At 42.6% G+C, this 17,721-nt stretch overlaps 1 protein-coding gene across 1 annotated transcript; it reads left to right on the forward strand.

The window, feature by feature from the left end:
- The first annotated feature begins 5,075 nt into the window (after positions 1-5,075).
- Positions 5,076-12,585, forward strand: LOC309717286 (macrophage mannose receptor 1-like). The gene is made up of 6 exons (XM_082551725.1): positions 5,076-5,105; positions 7,337-7,384; positions 8,564-8,968; positions 9,279-9,620; positions 9,752-9,840; positions 9,980-12,585. The coding sequence occupies exons 2-6, from the start codon at positions 7,348-7,350 to the stop codon at positions 10,076-10,078; spliced, it is 972 nt and encodes a 323-aa protein (XP_082407851.1). The 5' UTR covers positions 5,076-5,105; positions 7,337-7,347; the 3' UTR covers positions 10,079-12,585.
- The last annotated feature ends 5,136 nt before the right edge of the window (positions 12,586-17,721 follow it).

Consider the following 17,721-nt stretch of genomic DNA (forward strand, 5'->3'; position numbering starts at 1 on the left):
ACTTTGAATCCAGTGATCTGAGTTCAAGTCTCAGTGGAGCCTCATTTGGCTTTCTAGCCCTTTGCTCCGCATTAGCACAAGCTAGCATGAGAGTTTAATGACTTAAAGAACAAGTTAGTGGCCCAGTCAATTCCACTCCTCTTCTGTTGGCTGATCCCATCTGCGCGTGGTCTTCATGCCGCACCAAACCTCGCTCATGCTCTTGTACTGCACTTTCCACTTCAGCGTCCTGCTGTATCTTTCATTGGCCACCGTCACTCAAGGCAACAATTCCCCTTGTACTCTTCTCACTTCTAACTCTGTTGCCACCACTGAAGGCTCTGAGCTTCTGGTTGACAAGCTTTTTGATGTCCTTTGCTTGGCTAGCACACAACCTATAGAAGACAAAACTAGGAGTCTTATTTCTCAATAGGGACGCAAGTAAAACAGAGAAAATGCTGGACAAGCAGAGTTGTCTAAACAGTGAACATCAATTCCCTTGTGACCAAAGAAGCAAAACACCCATGTTTCCGCCCAGGGACCTTTCGCGTGTGAGGCGAATGTGATAACCACTACACTACGGAAACGGTGAGCGATGGCTTGCTTGGCTTTGGAATGTGTCTCAATCAGTAATCTGGCCAATCTGATGGCAGGTTACTATCATGCCCTTGAACAGAAGGAACCATGGAGAAGAGACAGACGCTCGCTAGCAAGGAATCTGAACTATAGTCTCGATGTTAGGCTCACTTAAAAACTTTTGACATTTAGGAGTTCTCTGAAGCAAGCGCAGCTCGACATATGCTGCCCTAAGAAGCCCAGAACTGTTATCTAAAGAGGCCATGCGGTTGATCACGTTGTGCATTGGCTGAAAATAGGCCCAAGTCCTGGGCAGGCCAGCTAGAGACACTCATTTCCAAGAGCTTAGTCTGTGCCTGCATCTTCAGTAAATATGGTGACTGGAGACATGTTGGTTTGTGTGAAATTTCCTGAAATTTGGGCTATAGACAACTTTTTACAACATGAGCATCCAAAGGTTACAAGCGTCAGAGCCCTGTACAAGATTTGAGTACTTTCACTCCTCTTTGTGCCAAACAGCAGTACAACCCCATAAGATAAAGCAATGCCTGCAGGCAGACACTTTTGTATCGGGAAACAAAGAAGCATGTTTCCGCCTGGTTTCGGACCAGGGACCTTTCGCGTGTTAGGCGAACGTGATAACCACTACACTACGGAAACGGAGCGTGCATGCCCTCTCGTCATTAGAGGGGCAATTCGATGCCTTCTTAAATTTGAGGACTTTTATGACAGATCATGTAGGACTAGTGAGAAGCGGGGAACTCCCATTTGTGTCATTTTTCAAGCATTCCCCCATTTATGGTTATATTGACAATCCAAATTGTGATCTCGAGATAGCATCTCTTCAAATGGGAGCTGATCTTCTTGTTGACAAGCTCTTTGATGTTCTTTGTCAGGCTAGCACACAACCTACAGAAGACAAATACACGAGACTTATTTGTTAATAGGGACGCAAGTAAAGCAGAGAAAACGCTGGACAAGCAGAGTTCTCTTGGACAAGCTTCTCTTCTCATGGGAGCTCTTGCCTAGAAGACATTTTTGACTTATGAGTGCACAGGTGGAATTGATGTTTTTTCAAACCCATTATAGGACTAGATTGTTAGATCGACTAGGATGTGGTGGAGAAATTCCACAGGGTCTTTTTGAATGATGGACTCTGTGCAAAAAAAATGCACGTAGCGTGCGATTAACGGGTGTGTGGTCATTCCAGGTAAAAGGAAGAGCAGAGAAGGAGACTGCTCACTCCCCGTCGGGGAATCTAACCCCGGTCTTCCGCGTGACAGGCGGAGATACTGTCCACTATACTATCGAGGACCTGCAAGCCTCTGTCGGCGTCATGTCAAGGTGGGATTCGCAGCAGGTATGACACGCAAACTCTCGTCGGCCATGTAAAAAACCCCATCACTTTACCAGGAACTACAGTTTTATGGGTGTTTGACAGAGAACTTTTTTCTGCTTTCAGCAGGGTTCCATGGTGTAACGGTTAGCACTCTGGACTTTGAATCCAGTGATCTGAGTTCAAGTCTCAGTGGAACCTCATTTGGCTTTCTAGCCCTTTGCTCCGCATTAGCACAAGCTAGCATGAGAGTTTAATGACTTAAAGAACAAGTTAGTGGCCCAGTCAATTCCACTCCTCTTCTGTTGGCTGATCTCATCTGCGCGTGGTCTTCATGCCGCACCAAACCTCGCTCATGCTCTTGTACTGCACTTTCCACTTCAGCGTCCTGCTGTATCTTTCATTGGCCACCGTGACTCAAGGGAACAATTCCCCTTGTACTCTTCTCACTTCTAACTCTGTTGCCACCACTGAAGGCTCTGAGCTTCTGGTTGACAAGCTTTTTGATGTCCTTTGCTTGGCTAGCTAGAGAATCCCACAAAAGACATGTAAACTGGTTGGTCAAACTCCTAGGCACCCGCAAACATCCTCGAGAGAATAAAGAGCTGGACCATTGTCTCACAACCAGGACGAAAATCCCATTGTTCCTCCTTTTTCTGAGGTTCAACTAATGGACGGATTCTCCTTTCCAGCATGCTGGCATAGAGTTTCCCAGGGAGGCTGAGGAGTGTCATCCTCCTATAGCTGGAACACATCCTCCGGTCCCACTTCTTATAGATGGAAACCATCTATAAGGAACCATCTATAAGAAGATGCCAATCCAGATTTACTGCCCCTGATCTCAACATTGTAGAGGCATGTCAATCAAGACAGCCCTAGAAAATCCAGACCCTTCAGGAACTCAGGGTTAACCTCATCCACCCCAGGGGCCATATCTCAGAGAAACTCACCCCCAGAGCTAGACATGGCGTTTCTGAACTCCTCCAACTACCAAGTTGTTTCTTCAGCCACTACCTGAGCTGCATTCCGCTTGGCATGTCAGTACGTACTAGCTGCCTCTGAAGTCCCACAGGAAAACCAAGCCTGATAGCACTTCTTCAGCCTGGTGGCTCCATTCACCTTTGCTGTCCACCATTTGGTTTGGGGGTTCATTTGGACTCAATGTCTCCAGTCTCCCTCGGAATGCTACTGAAGCTCTGTGAGTTGAAGATCTCGCTGATCAGGGTCTCTGCTAGGTGTTCCTAGCACACCCTCACTATACATTTAGGTATGCCAGGTTTGTCCAACATGCTCCCCAGCCACCTGATCCAACTCACCACCAGGTGGTGATCAGTTGACCTTTCCCAGGCCTGGCTCCAGAGTGGGGCCCGAATAACATTATCTCAGGCAAGGTTAAATGTTCCCTTGATCTTCTACTCATAGGAGTCTTTTGACCATTCCCAACTAAACTACAACTTCACCAAATGCATATTTAAACATCACCTTGATAAATATTATACAGTGGAACCCCGACTTATGAAATTAATTTGTTGCTGAGGGTCTTTTGTAAGTCGAAAATTTTCGTAAGTCGAAGCACCCATCGCGCGTTTTGAGTGAGGCGATGCTGAATGATAGGCTATAGGCTAAATGCTAACTAGAACAACAATATTTGTTCAAGTGGAACAGCGAAGCGCAATCACGAAGGCCAAGGAGTTGTCACATAATTCGGAAGGCATTGTGGGCATTGTAGGCTCAGCCAATCAGAGCCAGCGGATTTGATTACACGGGCATTTTGCCGTAACGCGGGCAGAAATATTGCAGTTCAGTGCCTTTGTAACTTGAATTTTTCATTAAATTGGGTATTTCTAAGTCGGGGTTCCACTGTATTTGGACTTATTTTATTCATATTACACATTTAATCCTTGCAGAATTGTAGAATTTGCAAAATCATTTTTACAAAAAAATTTACAAATTTACATGAAACAAAATATTTTTCAGATTTCGATTTATTCTGAAATGTTTTGTTTTTGTGTAGTTTACAAATAAAATAAAACTGTGTTGAGCATGAAAGTGAATGTAAAGTCTAATGAGCTATATCAGTTATTAAATTTGATCGGTTCTTTATTATAGATAATATGTGCTGATAAATCCCGTGTAAAACATGTGAGGGAACTACTGTAATAGACCCTGTAAATAAGATGTAAATAAAGAGGATATAAAAAAAAAAAATCGCAAATCAAGGACACTTTCCTGGCACAACTACACATCATTTACATTTACAGTTTGTCATGGCACTCTTCTTGTGAAACAGTCAAATGCAGTGGCAGCAGAAACACTGGATCGTTTAGGGGGGAAAAAAACAAACAAACAGATGATGCTTTAGTTCACAACAGCCTTTTCTTCAAATTTAACAATGAATACAAATGAGAAACAGGTTTTATGTATTGCTTAATAAATTAATTCTTTTTTTATTATGACAACTTACTGGAATCATATTAGATTAATCTAATCATCCTGTGTGATTAGAAAGAGGACCATTAGGGGATCCATTGGCCCTCTTGGGGGGACTCTCCCATAGGGCTTAAATCTGGGACTCCCCACCATTTGACCTTAGAACTGAAGAAGTTTCTCAGATGAGAGGTGAAACGTCTTCAAGCAACTTAAAGAACTCAGACGCTTTTCTTTCCAAGCTCCTTAGACTGTTTAAGTTGTTATACCATTTGTTTATTAGCAGGTTTTAAAATATTTTTCAGCTTCACTATCTCTAATACAATTATGTAAAATGAAACCTCAAAACTTAAATAATTATTTAGTTAACTTTTTGGTGATCTAACTTCATTGTCATTGCTTCTGTTGTTACAGGATGGGCTCAAAATTTTCCCCATGGTATTCAAAATGGTATTGAATATTTTCCCACCATGGGGTTTGAAATTCTAGTATTGTGACAATCCTATTTCCTACCACGCAGTGATTGAAGCTCTCCAACATCTTGCTGCACTTGGTAAATGATCCAAGTCTGCGCATCTACTTCTTACACAGTATCACTTTTGGTCTTCCAGTCAAGTATGTCACAGTGACTTATTGGATGTGTGTTACCACCCCTAGAGGACTTGTCTTATTATTTACATATGAAAATAAGGTCCAAGACTAACCATTTAAAGGGTGGTAAATTCATTGCCTGTATTCATATGTGGAGCATTCAGAACTCAACCTTAAAACAGTTTTGACCAAACTTGTAAGTATATCTTTATATTTCCAGAATTTGAGTGTTTCAAAACATTTAGATTTTGTTATTGTGCCTTTTTTTTTTGCCTAAATTATAGATAGAACAATATGCACTTATTCTATTGCATATACTATATGTTAATAAATGAACAGTGGTTGTCTCTTTTTAGTTATATATTGACTAATAATAAACAGATAAAAAAGAAAGATCATTTCGTCAAACTCCCAAAAATACAAAAATAACGGCTGTTAGGGTGAATAAATCTGGGGTCTGGACTGTCTTGAAGACATGATTTGGGAATTCTAATTTCCAAATTTTCACTATTTTCTGTTATTTCTATTGAAAAAAAACCCTCATCCATACAATACAAACTTACACTGATCAGTCACAACATTAAAACTAATGAAAGGTTGCATGATTAAGACTGATCTTGCTCTGGGGACACCTCAGGCCCTCCAAGGTTTGGAGGCCTATCTCCACCCACCACCACTTCCCCTGCCGGTGGCGGACTCCCTCAGGTGTCGGTGTGTTGGTGGTTCTTTGTGTCTGGGGGTGGGCGTCCGGGTACACACCGGCTCACTCCTTGGCGGCCGCTTGTCGGGGCCTGGGGCCTGGGGCTCGCTCGGGCCCCTTTGGAGGTGGGGTGCCCCCGGCCTCTCGGCCTAGGGCTCGGTCACTCAGGCGCAGCTGGGGGCCGGCGGAGCTCACGGGCGCGTCACTGCAACTCCCCCTGACTTCTGCTCCGTGGCTGCTGGGCGAGCCCTCATCTGGGACTCTCCTCAGCTCTTACTGGGACAGTGGCGCGGCTGCCCCTCTGTTGGTCTTCCATGGTCTCTTGTGTTCTGGGGGCCTCTGGATGTCTGGAGTTTTGATCTCCTCCATACCCGCTTCACACCCTGGAGGACGGGGCTGTGGCCCCCCCACACTCCCTAGCAGATCATTACATGGAGAAACCTTTGGAATGCAAGCATGCTGATCCACACAGGTATGCACACATGGGTATTCACAGACGCGGACTAAAGCTTTCTTGGCTGCTGCCTCAAAGCACACTGTGCGCTGTCTATCTTGCGTGCTGCACAATATCGTTTATTACTTAGTAAATACTGATATCTATGACTAGCTAGTTTATTGTGATGGTGCTTTGTTTTCTCTATTATTATGTTGCTCTTTGTTGTTTGCTGTCTCCTCTGTTTGTTTTTGTTTGTTTGTTTGTTTGTTTGTTTGTTTTTTTTCTCCATACAGGTGACCCAGGAGTTTTTTTTTTTTTTTTGTCTCTCTTCCCCCCCTTCTCACCGTCTCTTCTCCCCTTTGGTTTTCTTTCTTTCTCTCCCCCTCTCTCTCTCATTCATTCCCCCTGTCCTATTTATTAAAAAAAAAAAAAAAAAAAAAAAAAAGACAAAGGATGAACTGAAGCTCTGCCATCACGTAATGTCGCATACTGCTGTTTCTGATGTCATTTAGAAAAAAAAAAAAAAAAAAGACTGATCTTGCTCTCTGTGTAGAAAATTGGTGTGGCAGCTACTTCAACCATTATCCCTGCCACACCAATTTTCTACACAGAGAGCAAGATCAGTCTTAATCATGCAACCTTTCATTAGTTTTAATGTTGTGACTGATCAGTGTAAGTTTGCATTGTATTGATGAGGGTTTTTTTTTTTCCAAAAACCCCCCCCAAAAACCTGTCTGTGAGGCTAAGGCAGACGTGTAAGACGTGTAAGGCGTGGGGGCCAGAAGCTCCAATCCAGCCTAACTGACATCTTTCAAAAATGTGACAGAAGGTTTAAATTTTGGACTCTTTAACGTAATCGACATAATGAAGTAATAGATAAACAATTAAATGACAGGAAAGTTTCTATTTTTTTCCACAAGCTACTATAGAAATTCTGTTCTTTTTCTTTTGTCTAGAGTAAAATAAGTAAATAAATTATTTGTCTGGGCAATAAGACTGTTAGAACAACTTTTACTGTAATTTTTAAACATTTATTTCTTACTATTTAAGTAAGTAATGTAGTGTGTTCTCATATTATGTTCTTTTTTATATATTCCCGAAGAAAACTTTTAAAGTCATTATTTTCTGACTTTATTCTCATTCTCAAAAGCATGCTATGTCATTCTTTTGTGGATTAACACATCAGAGAAAACCGGGAACAGATATAATGAAAAGTGGCTTTAAAGTTGTTGGGTTTTTTTGTTTGTTTTTTGTTTTTATTTGTGTTGACCTATATTCCTCCTCTCTCCAGTGAAATCAGAAATGGGTTGTTTCCCAAAACTGACTCTCCTTCTCTTTGGTAAGATCCCCATATTTGCATAATGGAAATGTGTGATTTGAATTGTAAAGTTGAAAAAGAAGCCTTAGCAGGACATTTTCCATTACCTCAAAAACAGTGTGTCAAAAAAATCTTATGTTTCATTTTATTAAAACTTTGAGGAAGTGCAAGAGGCATTGAATGAACCCCTACAAATGATCTCTATTCCTCAAAATTTAATATACAAATCTAAAGCTATAATTTTGACTCTGTGCATAACATAAGCTACTCCCATGCAGACACTGCCTCAACTTTCACTCATAAGTTTTCATGAACAAGAACTTTACGTCTCTCTTCTAGTATTTTATGAGCATCTGCTCTCCTCCATGTGTCTGTTTCAATGGAGACCAGCAGAGCACACATAACCACGAGTTGAGTAACATTACTTTTATGGGGAACTTACATTAAATTTAAAATGTGACTTAAGTTATTCAGCTACCAACAGAGAAAAGTGGCTTGTTGAAGTGCTTTCATGCAACTAAAAATAAAAACTATTTTCAATTTAGCTTGCACGTCAATTAAGCCCATATGGGGGAAACATTGTCTCTTTTTATAGTCCTTGTCACTACCCTTGCTTCAGCATTTTGGATCAGCTGAAGGTTATGAAGAGATATTGTGTAAATGCAAGAAAGCATTCCAATATATGCTTATATACACAGAAGGACATATACTGGTGAAAAACGATTTCATGATTCCTCACAGTGTTACAGTGTTGGCCATTGTTATTTGAACTGGAATCCATAAAAGAGACCAAAATCAAGTCTGCAGGAGCAACTCAGTGCTGAGTTGCTAAATTCTAAAACTGAATGTTAGCTTTCTGACTAAATAGGAAAATATGCCATGGTTGAAATAAACCTGAATTATTGTTTCATCTTCAAGAAATCCAGCAGTTATGACCCCAGCAACAAAGTAAAATATGCTAGGATATGGCAATTCAATGGCAAATATTGAATTCAATATTGATCTTATAATATTTGGGCATTACTGCAACATTACTGGCCTCCTTGTTTTTATATTAGTAGACTGGTACCCCTGTGTAGCCTGTAAATGTAGTTACAAAGATCGCACTAAGGGCTCTTTAATGTTTGTTTATCCTTTTCTTGTGTGTATTATACAAATAATTAACTTAATACTACTTATACTATCTATTACCAATGTTAGGGTTTAGTCTCTGCTCTTGCTCAAAGTTCCCTCCTCGTAAGTACTACTACGTTGACAAAAAAATGAGCTGGAACGACGCTCAACAATACTGCAGAGAGAAGTACACAGACCTGGCCACCTTCGAAAACATGGATGATATAAGCAGGCTAAATTCAACTTTTTCCTACGACTGGGCATGGATTGGACTGCAGGATGATCCCAAGTCCTGGAAGAATACGCTAGGCAATGACACCAACTCCTGGAGATGGGCAGTAACTGGTGAAACGAGCAAAACTGTTTACAACAACTGGTACTATACCAATCCAGATAATTATGATGGAAATGAAACTTGTGTAATAATGGGTCTTGAAGGAAAGTGGTACGATAAAAACTGTGGCGCAAGCACAAGTTTCGTTTGCTACAATGGTAAGAAAATATTTTCATTCATGGGTTTCTGACCTCACTAATGACTTAACCTGCATTTTTTACTAGTAGATTTCACAGAAAACATCACTGAAGATTTGTTGTATAAAATATAAGAAAACCCCTAACTCAAAAAGTTTGAGTAGTGATTTGAAAACATTAAATTGATTATCCAAATTTTTTACTCTTTCATTTACAATGTTAACTATTTGATATCCATAATAAATTCAGAATCATCTGTCATCTGCCGTGATTACTTGAATGCTTAAACACTTTCTTTCCCGCTTACTGGCTTATTTTCTATCTGCTGCAGTTACACAGCAAAACAAGAAAAATTACATGTACATCTCTATTACAAAAACATGGCCCTCTGCTCGAGAATACTGCATAAAACTCAGCATGGACTTGGCAGTGATCGAAAACAGTGAAGAGAACGCTGAGGTCAGTTCATTAAAACCAAACAATGATGCCATTTGGATCGGTCTGTACAGAGTGCCATGGACCTGGTCTGACAAGAGTCAGAGCTCCTTGGAAAACTGGAAAAGTTCCAAACCAGACAATTATCTAGGTAACCAGCATTGTGTGGTGGAGAATAACCTCCACAAGTGGGATGACGACATATGTACAATAAAATATGTTTTCATTTGCCATCAAGGTAAATGTTCAATAACACACACAAAACAAATAAACAAACAAACAAAAAAACATACCCTGACTAACAACAACTCCTGTTTCTCAGTTTGTCAAAACTTACTTTTATTTTTTGGTTACATGTTTCCTGCTAAGTGGCAAAGTTGAGGACGACAGTGAAGACTAAGTTTTTGACTGATGTTGACTTAACTGACTCTGCAATTAATGTCCAGATACTCCAACAGGTAAAAGTTTTGTTTTTGCTTCTGGAAAATTTTAAAGTAAAGCAAACAAACTACAAAGAAAAAGCAATGGATAAATATACTGACAGACAGCTTCAATAAAATGATGAAACCACCTACTTATCTTTCTATTCTGTCACAGCTAGGAGCCAAGCTAACAAATCAAGGATTGACTGATTTCAAACTGCAGTGGAAGATTCAACCCAAGAAACAAGAGAATGAGGAAAACAGAGAAACTTAGAGGAACTAGGTGTGTTTTGGATCACTGCTCAGCTTTGTAACCCAAGTGTGCTTAAGATTCAGGACAGAAATTGATGGCCAGATATTCTCCTTCAGGATTTTTGAAATTTTTAGACAAATTTTTTTTTTTCCAATTTTAAAATACAAAAAGTCATTCAGATACCAAAGGAGAAACTTTTAACTCATTAGTCCAAATGATATTTAAGGTTTTGGGGATTAACATTTTTTGTAGCAAATGTGGTGTATTGTGAGTAGTGAGTAGTGGTTCTCTCCTTGGGACATATTGGGACAATGCACTTTTGGAGTAATTTCGGTAGGCCAGCCATGCCTGGGAAGTTTCACCACTGTTCAGTTTTCTCCATTTGTGGATAATCAAGTTCATTTAAAAACAGTCCTTTGAACCTTGATAGCGGGATGTACATTGTCTAAAATTAAAAATTAATTGTGTAAAATATTTAAGTGTGGGAAATATGCAAAAAACCAAGGAATGCCAAAAGGGGAAAATTAGTTTTTCATGGCACTGTATATGAAACATATGCCTTAAACTTTGCCATATTATCAAAGAGATGATGATATGTTGCTGTTATTTAATATTGTCCCCTTTATTAATGTATTATATAAATTAAAAGAAATAGTTGACAGTAAACACAAAAAGGTTATTATATTCAGCCATGTTCATTGTTTTTTGTTTTTTTGTTTTTTGTTTTGTTTTGCCTGTCCCATTTGGTTCTTTAGCCATCAGAATTGTTGTCTGAAGACCAACAAAGACTTATTTTGCCAAATGGATCATCGTGGCATTGCCGTATTGGTCCATTTGATCGACCTTTGTTTTTATTATTTATTTTATTTTATTTTCAGTTGTTACAGACGGGACAGACATGAGTGAGGGATAGGAAAGGGAGAAAGAAAGAGGAAGGAAAAGAAAAACAGAAGGGGAGAGGGACAGCGAGAAAGGGGGGAGAAAAAAAAATCTCCTGGATCACCTGTTGAGAGAAAAAGAATAGAAAACAAGCAAAAAAAACCCAAAGCAACATGCTAAACACAACACCATCGCATTAATCTAGCTAAGTGTAAACAGCAGTAAATACTAAATATTCAATGTTGTTGTGCAGTACGCAGGACAGACAGCGCACAATGTGCTTTGAAGTAGCAGCCAAGAAAGGTGTAATTTAGGTCTATGAACAGTGAACACCCGTGTGCACACCTATGTGGATCAACACGCTTGTATTCAAATGGTTTCCACATGTAATGGTCTGCAAGAGGATGTAGAGAGCCATAGCCCCGTCCCCCAGGGCATGAAGCAGGCATGGAGGAGATCCAGGCCCCAGACATCCAGAGGCCCCAGAGTGCGAGAACCCAAGGAGGACCACCGGAGGGGCATCCGTGCCACCCTCATGGGAAGGGCTGAGGATCCCCAGACAAGGTGTCACCCAGTAGCCACCGAGCAGAAGCTAGAGGGGGCTGCACCGGCGTGCCCGCCGGCTCTGCCGGCAGCCAGCTGTGCCAGAGTGAACCGGGCCGGAGGCCCGAGGGCCCCCCGCACCCCGGAGGAGGCCTGACTGAGCAACAGGCGCCAGGCCCCGCCAGGTAGCCACCGGGAGTGAGCTCGTACATACCTGAGCGCCCAGCCCCGGACACCAAGAACCACCAATGCACCGACCCCTGAGGGCATCAGTCACCGGCAGGGAGTGTGGTGAGGGGAGATAGGCCTTGGAGGGCCTGGGAGTTCCCAGAGAGGTGGAGTCTAAGACCTGACCTGACATATAGACACAGACAAACAGGCACACACAGACACAAACATGCATTCCCACCCTCATGCACACATATACAAACACTCAGCACTCACCCAACGTAAGGATTGACATAAATGGACATGTACACACAATCACACTCCCCAAACATACTCTATACCCCGGGTCCAGGTACCCTCGCCCCCAGAGGGGGAAACAGAACCCAGACCCAAGAGATGTTACCCTTCCCCTCGGGGTGGAGGCAAGCAGACCGTCCCAGGCTCCGCAGCAGCAGGGAGGCCAATCGGACAGCCAACATCTCCTCCCAGCCCCCCCGCCCCGATGGCTAGCAGAGAACGGGGGTGTGTGAAGACCCCATACCTCCCTCCTCCCGCTCATGTGTAGTGTTGCTGCGTGTTGTTCTAAAGTGCATTTAAAACAAGGGAGAGCATGGTGCTGCTGCCAGAGAGCAGCAGGTGTTAGCACGGCCCCTCCCGAGAACCCTCAATGTCTACATGGATTTAAAATTGAGAGGTGGGCACCAGCGCCAGAGGTAGGTTTGAGTACACAGACCGTCCACTGGACGCCGTTAACGTGCCCACCCTCAAGGCCCTATATATATATGTGTGTGTTATGAGAGTGTAAGTAATGTGGATGTCTAAGTTGTGAGATAAAATTGAGGCACAGGTGGCCAGAAGGGGACAGAGGGGGGGGGGGGATGTCTCCCCTGCACCCTGGTGACACACCCGCAGCCCAAGGCCCTACCTGTGTGGGTGAGTGTGGTGGAGGAGGGAGGTAGCCAGGGATGGGGAGGAAAAGGAGGGAGGGGAGCCATGTTCATTGTTGATGTTTGAGGAATTTGTATCGTTGCAATAAAATTGTTTTCAAATTGTGGGGCTGAATTTACTATTTGAATGCCAGTAAATAGTCTGTAGGTAATCGGTCTGGTAAACTAATCACTATGATGACAAATAACACTATAACATGAAGTAATGCTTGTCGAGTAACTTGGGGTAAAGAGACCCCTGGCTGAATTGCAGCTTTCCAAGCTTCTTGCTGCTTCTCCCAATATTAAGAAGGTTTGGGGTCTCTCTGTACTCCTGAAGGATTGAATATTCAATGCACCCTGCTTCCCTGTTAGATCCTTTCCATTAGCACAGACACAGAGATAAGGACATCTGTGGCCAAAGTGTACTCATACTCTTACCAAAGATAAGAACAAAATCAGAGTAGGTTAATTACATAGTATAACTGATGTGATTTCATTATTCTTTTGTGATTATTCTTGTTTTTAATTCTGCTTTTGCTTTGTCCTGCCAAATTGCTTGAATACATTTTTCAAAAATTTTCAATGACTTTTTAGCCCTTTGTGAAACAGTAAAAGAAAAAAAAGTATTATTACCAACACCACAAAACAACAACAAAAAAACAAAACAACCCAACCTTCCATCATGGCTGTAGAAACTCACTGATCTACTTCTATACTCACCTCCTCCGTATACTTCCATTCCTTAAGAATGGCTTCTTGATACTGACAACCACACTTCCCTGAAAACCATTTTTATGAGATTTCAGTGAATGGTCAGTGGATCAACTGAAGGGCCAGATGCATCTCTCAGGTCCTATTTCAGGTCTTAACTGCATTTTCCCCCACTTCTTAAGAACATATATTTCAGATACTGTTCATCTCTCATTGACAGTATCAAGTCCTGCCGTTCTTTTGTTCTCCACTTCTCCAGTTTTCAGATGTTAACTTTAAGTGTAAATATTTTAATTGACTGTTCTTTGATGTTTTAACTTACAAAAGTTCTCAGCAACAGCCGAGTCAAAGTTAATTCTTATTATTGCTTTTGTCATGGTCCTGAGTCTGTGGACTCATTGGTTTTGGTTTTGATTATTATCTTGTGTTTTAGATTCATTCTTGTTGGGAATTTCTTGCTCTCAGGTTTTGTTTCTGTTTTGTATTTCGAGCTCCTTTTGTTCTGTGTCTCTGTGCCTGCCCTGGTCCCACATCTTTGTGTTCCCTCCCTGTTGACATATCTTGTGTTAAGTTTGTGTCTGTGCATACCTGTTGTTTTCCTATTTTACTTTGAAGCTACCTTGTCAAATGTCAGTGTGTTCAGTTTACGTTTCCCCTGTCTCATCAGCTCTGATTTCTCCCAGCTGTGTTGCTCTCCTGTATCCCATTCCCTGATTGCTCCTGTGAGTATATAAGCCCTGTGTTTTCTCCTGCCTGTTACTGGTCTGTGTTATCGCCCTGTGTTTCCACTGCATGTAGGTTTCAGGTTAGTTTTCTCAGTTTAGGTTTCTCTTTAGCCTGTTCACCTCAAAAAATAAAGCTCACTCTCTAAACACAAAGCACAGACCCACCGAAACATCAGAATCAGTGAGCTGTCTGTGCCGTCGGGTGAGAAAGACGACATATAGCTGTTTGGTGGTTGCTGAAATTTTGTGAGGTTTAACCTGAGATTCTGGCATTTCAGGCAAAATAAATTAAATGCCCACCACAATACGAGAGCTCAGGTGATTCTTGGGTCTAGTGGGCTACTATAGCAGTTTCTGCCAGAATTTGTCAACAGTAGTGGCTCCTATAAGTCATTTGTGCAGTACAAATGCAGTGTCAACATGTATTTAACTGTGCCAAGTCTCTCCTTTGCAGTGCCCCTATACTGGCTCCAGGTTTCAGCAAGGCCTTCAACGTGTAGCAGTACTGCTACACGATGGAGCAGATGGCATCAGTCACCAAGTTGCCTACTTCTCAGCTAAGTTCAAGCCTCACCAACTTAACTACTCCACCATTGAGAAAGAAACGTTAACCATTTTGATGTTTACGTAAGATCCACCGCAACTCCTGTTATGGTGTATACCGACCATAACCCTTTGGTATTTCTGGAGTGCATATACAACCACAACCAGAGATTGATAAGATGGGCTTTGCTTGTTCAAGAATACAATCCAGACATCAGACATAAGAGAGGTCAGACTCAGAATGGGTTTATTGCCAAATGTTGAACAGGTTTACAACATTAGGAAATTGCTGTGGTACTTAGTGCAAAATATACTGTCAGATGACGCTTAAATAAACATAAAAATTAAAATTAAAAGTGCTAAGTAGATAGATTTATACATGAGTGCAGGTGGTGATCAGTGCCAAACATGGAATGATGCTTTGAACACAGTGTAGGGTCATGTGTTAGTGGTGGGAACAGTCATACGGTTATTGTTCATGTGTCCGACAGCAGAGGGGAAGAAACTGTTCTTATGGCGAGAGGTTCTGGTGCGAATGGACCGGAGCCTCCTGCCTGAGGGGAGCAGGTCAAACAGACTGGGTCCACAGAGAACCAGGCGCTCAAATGACTTCATGACCACAGATGTCAGAGCCACAGGTCTGTAGTCATTTAGTCCAGTGATCCTTGGTTTCTTGGGGACAGGGATTATGATAGAGGACTTGAAGCAGGCAGGCACATGACATGCCTGCAGTGAGGAGTTGAAAATGCCAGAAAACACTGGGGCCAGCTCATTTGCACAGTGTCTGAGGGTGGCAGGAGACACACCATCTGGTCCAGGAGCTTTTCGAGCATTCAGACTCTTAAACTGCTTCCTCACATCTGCTTCATGAATATGAAGAGTTGTGGTGGGAGGAGGTGGTGTGAAATCCTCCTTGGTGTGGGGTGTGGAGGGGGGTGTTGTAGGTGAAGTGTTTGATGGTGGTGATGGCTCTATGGAGGGGGGAGAGGTGGAGGAATGAGTGTCCAAAGTGTCTCTATTGTTGGGGCCGTTGGAGGTGTGAAGGCTGCTTGATGGCTCATCAAAACGGCAGTAAAAGTCGTTAAGGGTGTTGGCTAAGAGCAAGTCAGTGGGGGGTTTTAGGATTGTAGTTGGTGATATTCCCAAAACTTTTCCACACAGAGGCCGAGTCATTCTCTGAGATCTGCTGCTGCATCTTCTCAGAGTGCTGATGTTTAGCAATGTCCACTTCTTTAGTGAACCTGTACTTGGCCTCTCTGTAGCAGTCTCTGTCTCCACTTCTGAACTCTTTTGTCTTTTCCAGCCACAGCTTTTTGAGCTTAGGAGTAAACCAGGGTTTGTCATTGTTATAACTCACCCTGGTGCATGATGGCACAATGCTGTCCTCACAGAAGTGGATATAGTGACAGTGTCCATAAACTCATCCAAGCTGTTAGAAGCAACCTTCAGGGGTCGACCGTGGCTTAGGGGGTTGGGAACTGGAAGGTCGCTGGTTTGATCCCCGGGCTCTCTGTCCTGGTCGTTGTGTCCTTGGGCAAGACACTTTACCCTACCGCCTACTGGTGCTGGCCAGTAGGTCCATGGCAGCCTCGCTTCTGTCAGTCTGCCCCAGGGCAGCTGTGGCTACAACTGTAGCTTGCCTCCACCAGTGTGTGAATGTGAGAGTGAATGAATAGTGGCATTGTAAAGCGCTTTGGGTGCCTTGAAAAGCGCTATATAAATCCAATCCATTATTATTCATTGTGTCCCAGTCTATAGACTCCAAACACGTGCGAAGCTCCTCCACAGCCTCGTTGCTCCACAGTTTTTTAGTCCTCACGACAGGTTTGGAGAGCTTCAGCCTCTGTCTGTATGCGGGGATCAGGTGGATCATGACGTGGTCAGAAAGTCCGAGTGAAGCGCGGGGCACCGCGCAATAGGCCCTGCTGATCGTGCTGTAACAGTGGTCCAATGTCCTCTCCTCTCTGGTCGGGCATTTAATATACTGCTTGTATTTGGGAAGCTCTTGGCTCAGATTGGCTTTTTTAATAATAATAATGGATTGGATTTATATAGCGCTTTTCAAGGCACCCAAAGCGCTTTACAATACCACTATTCATTCACTCTCACATTCATACACTGGTGGAGGCAAGCTACGGTTGTATCCACAGCTGCCCTGGGGCAGACTGACAGAAGCGAGGCTGCCATATCGCGCCATCGGCCCCTCTGGCCAACACCAGTGGGCAAGTAGGGTAAAGTGTCTTGCCCAAGGACACAACGACCAGGACAAAGAGCCCAGGGATCGAACCGGCGACCTTCCGGTTACAGATGCGATTCCCAACCCCCTGAGCCACGGTCGCCCCATATAAAGATCCCAGGAAGAGCAGTTCGCAGTCCGCGTCTCCTCAGACGCACGAGTTTGCCAGCTCGCTTTCCTTCGGCGTCTCACTTTCCTGATCAAGGTCTGTAGTAAATTTGCCGCAGATGCGACAAAAATTGGAATTAAATCCACAGGTGTTGTAGTCCTGTAGTTAAGAAGCTCTTCCCTGGTGTAAGAATATCCAGAGGAGTGCCCAGACACACAAGTTATGCACAAAAACAAAACAGAAGTAACGCACTGAAGTACCAGGGCATCCATACGCGGCGCCATCTTGGTATGGTGTGGACAATGTAATGCAGGAGTGTCCAAACTTTTTCACTGAGGGCCACAAACATAAAAATATAGGAGGGGCTGGGCCACTTACTAGAAATATAACCTTAACTTTAGTGTATTAAAGTTAGAAAAATCACTTAAAAGTGGTCAAATATGTTATATTGTTGAATATAATTAAAGACAAAACTGCCTTCATCACAGCTTTCCATAAATGGATCTTTATTGATTTATTCAGAAAAAGCTTTGGTAGCTCATTCTCATAACAGCAGCCTCAGATTTCTTCTTAGACAGAAGATTTACAGCACAGAGAAAAAACAATAAAGGGGAAAATGGGACGGGTACATTTCAAGTTTGTTATTTAAGTTATTAGTCTTAGCAACACACCTATTAACGTTCGTTTGAAACCGTTATCAACATTAACAGACTGAACTGGACTTAATAACAGGAGTCCATATAATTTTAGTAAATTATTCTGTGAGTATCAGCTGTGCTGGGTATGTAAATCTGGCCATCCAGCTGCGGTGCTGATTGCCA

Source organism: Aulonocara stuartgranti, assembly GCF_965226115.1.
Source record: "Aulonocara stuartgranti genome assembly, chromosome: 11".
Classification (NCBI taxonomy): Eukaryota; Metazoa; Chordata; class Actinopteri; order Cichliformes; family Cichlidae; genus Aulonocara; species Aulonocara stuartgranti.

Bases quoted from the DNA above. Each gene is read 5' to 3' on its own strand.
- LOC309717286 (XM_082551725.1), top strand. From the start codon at position 7,348: ATGGGTTGTTTCCCAAAACTGACTCTCCTTCTCTTTG. The intron at 7,385-8,563 runs GTAAGATCCCCA...TACCAATGTTAG, and splicing joins ACTGACTCTCCTTCTCTTTG to GGTTTAGTCTCTGCTCTTGC. The intron at 8,969-9,278 runs GTAAGAAAATAT...TATCTGCTGCAG, and splicing joins AAGTTTCGTTTGCTACAATG to TTACACAGCAAAACAAGAAA.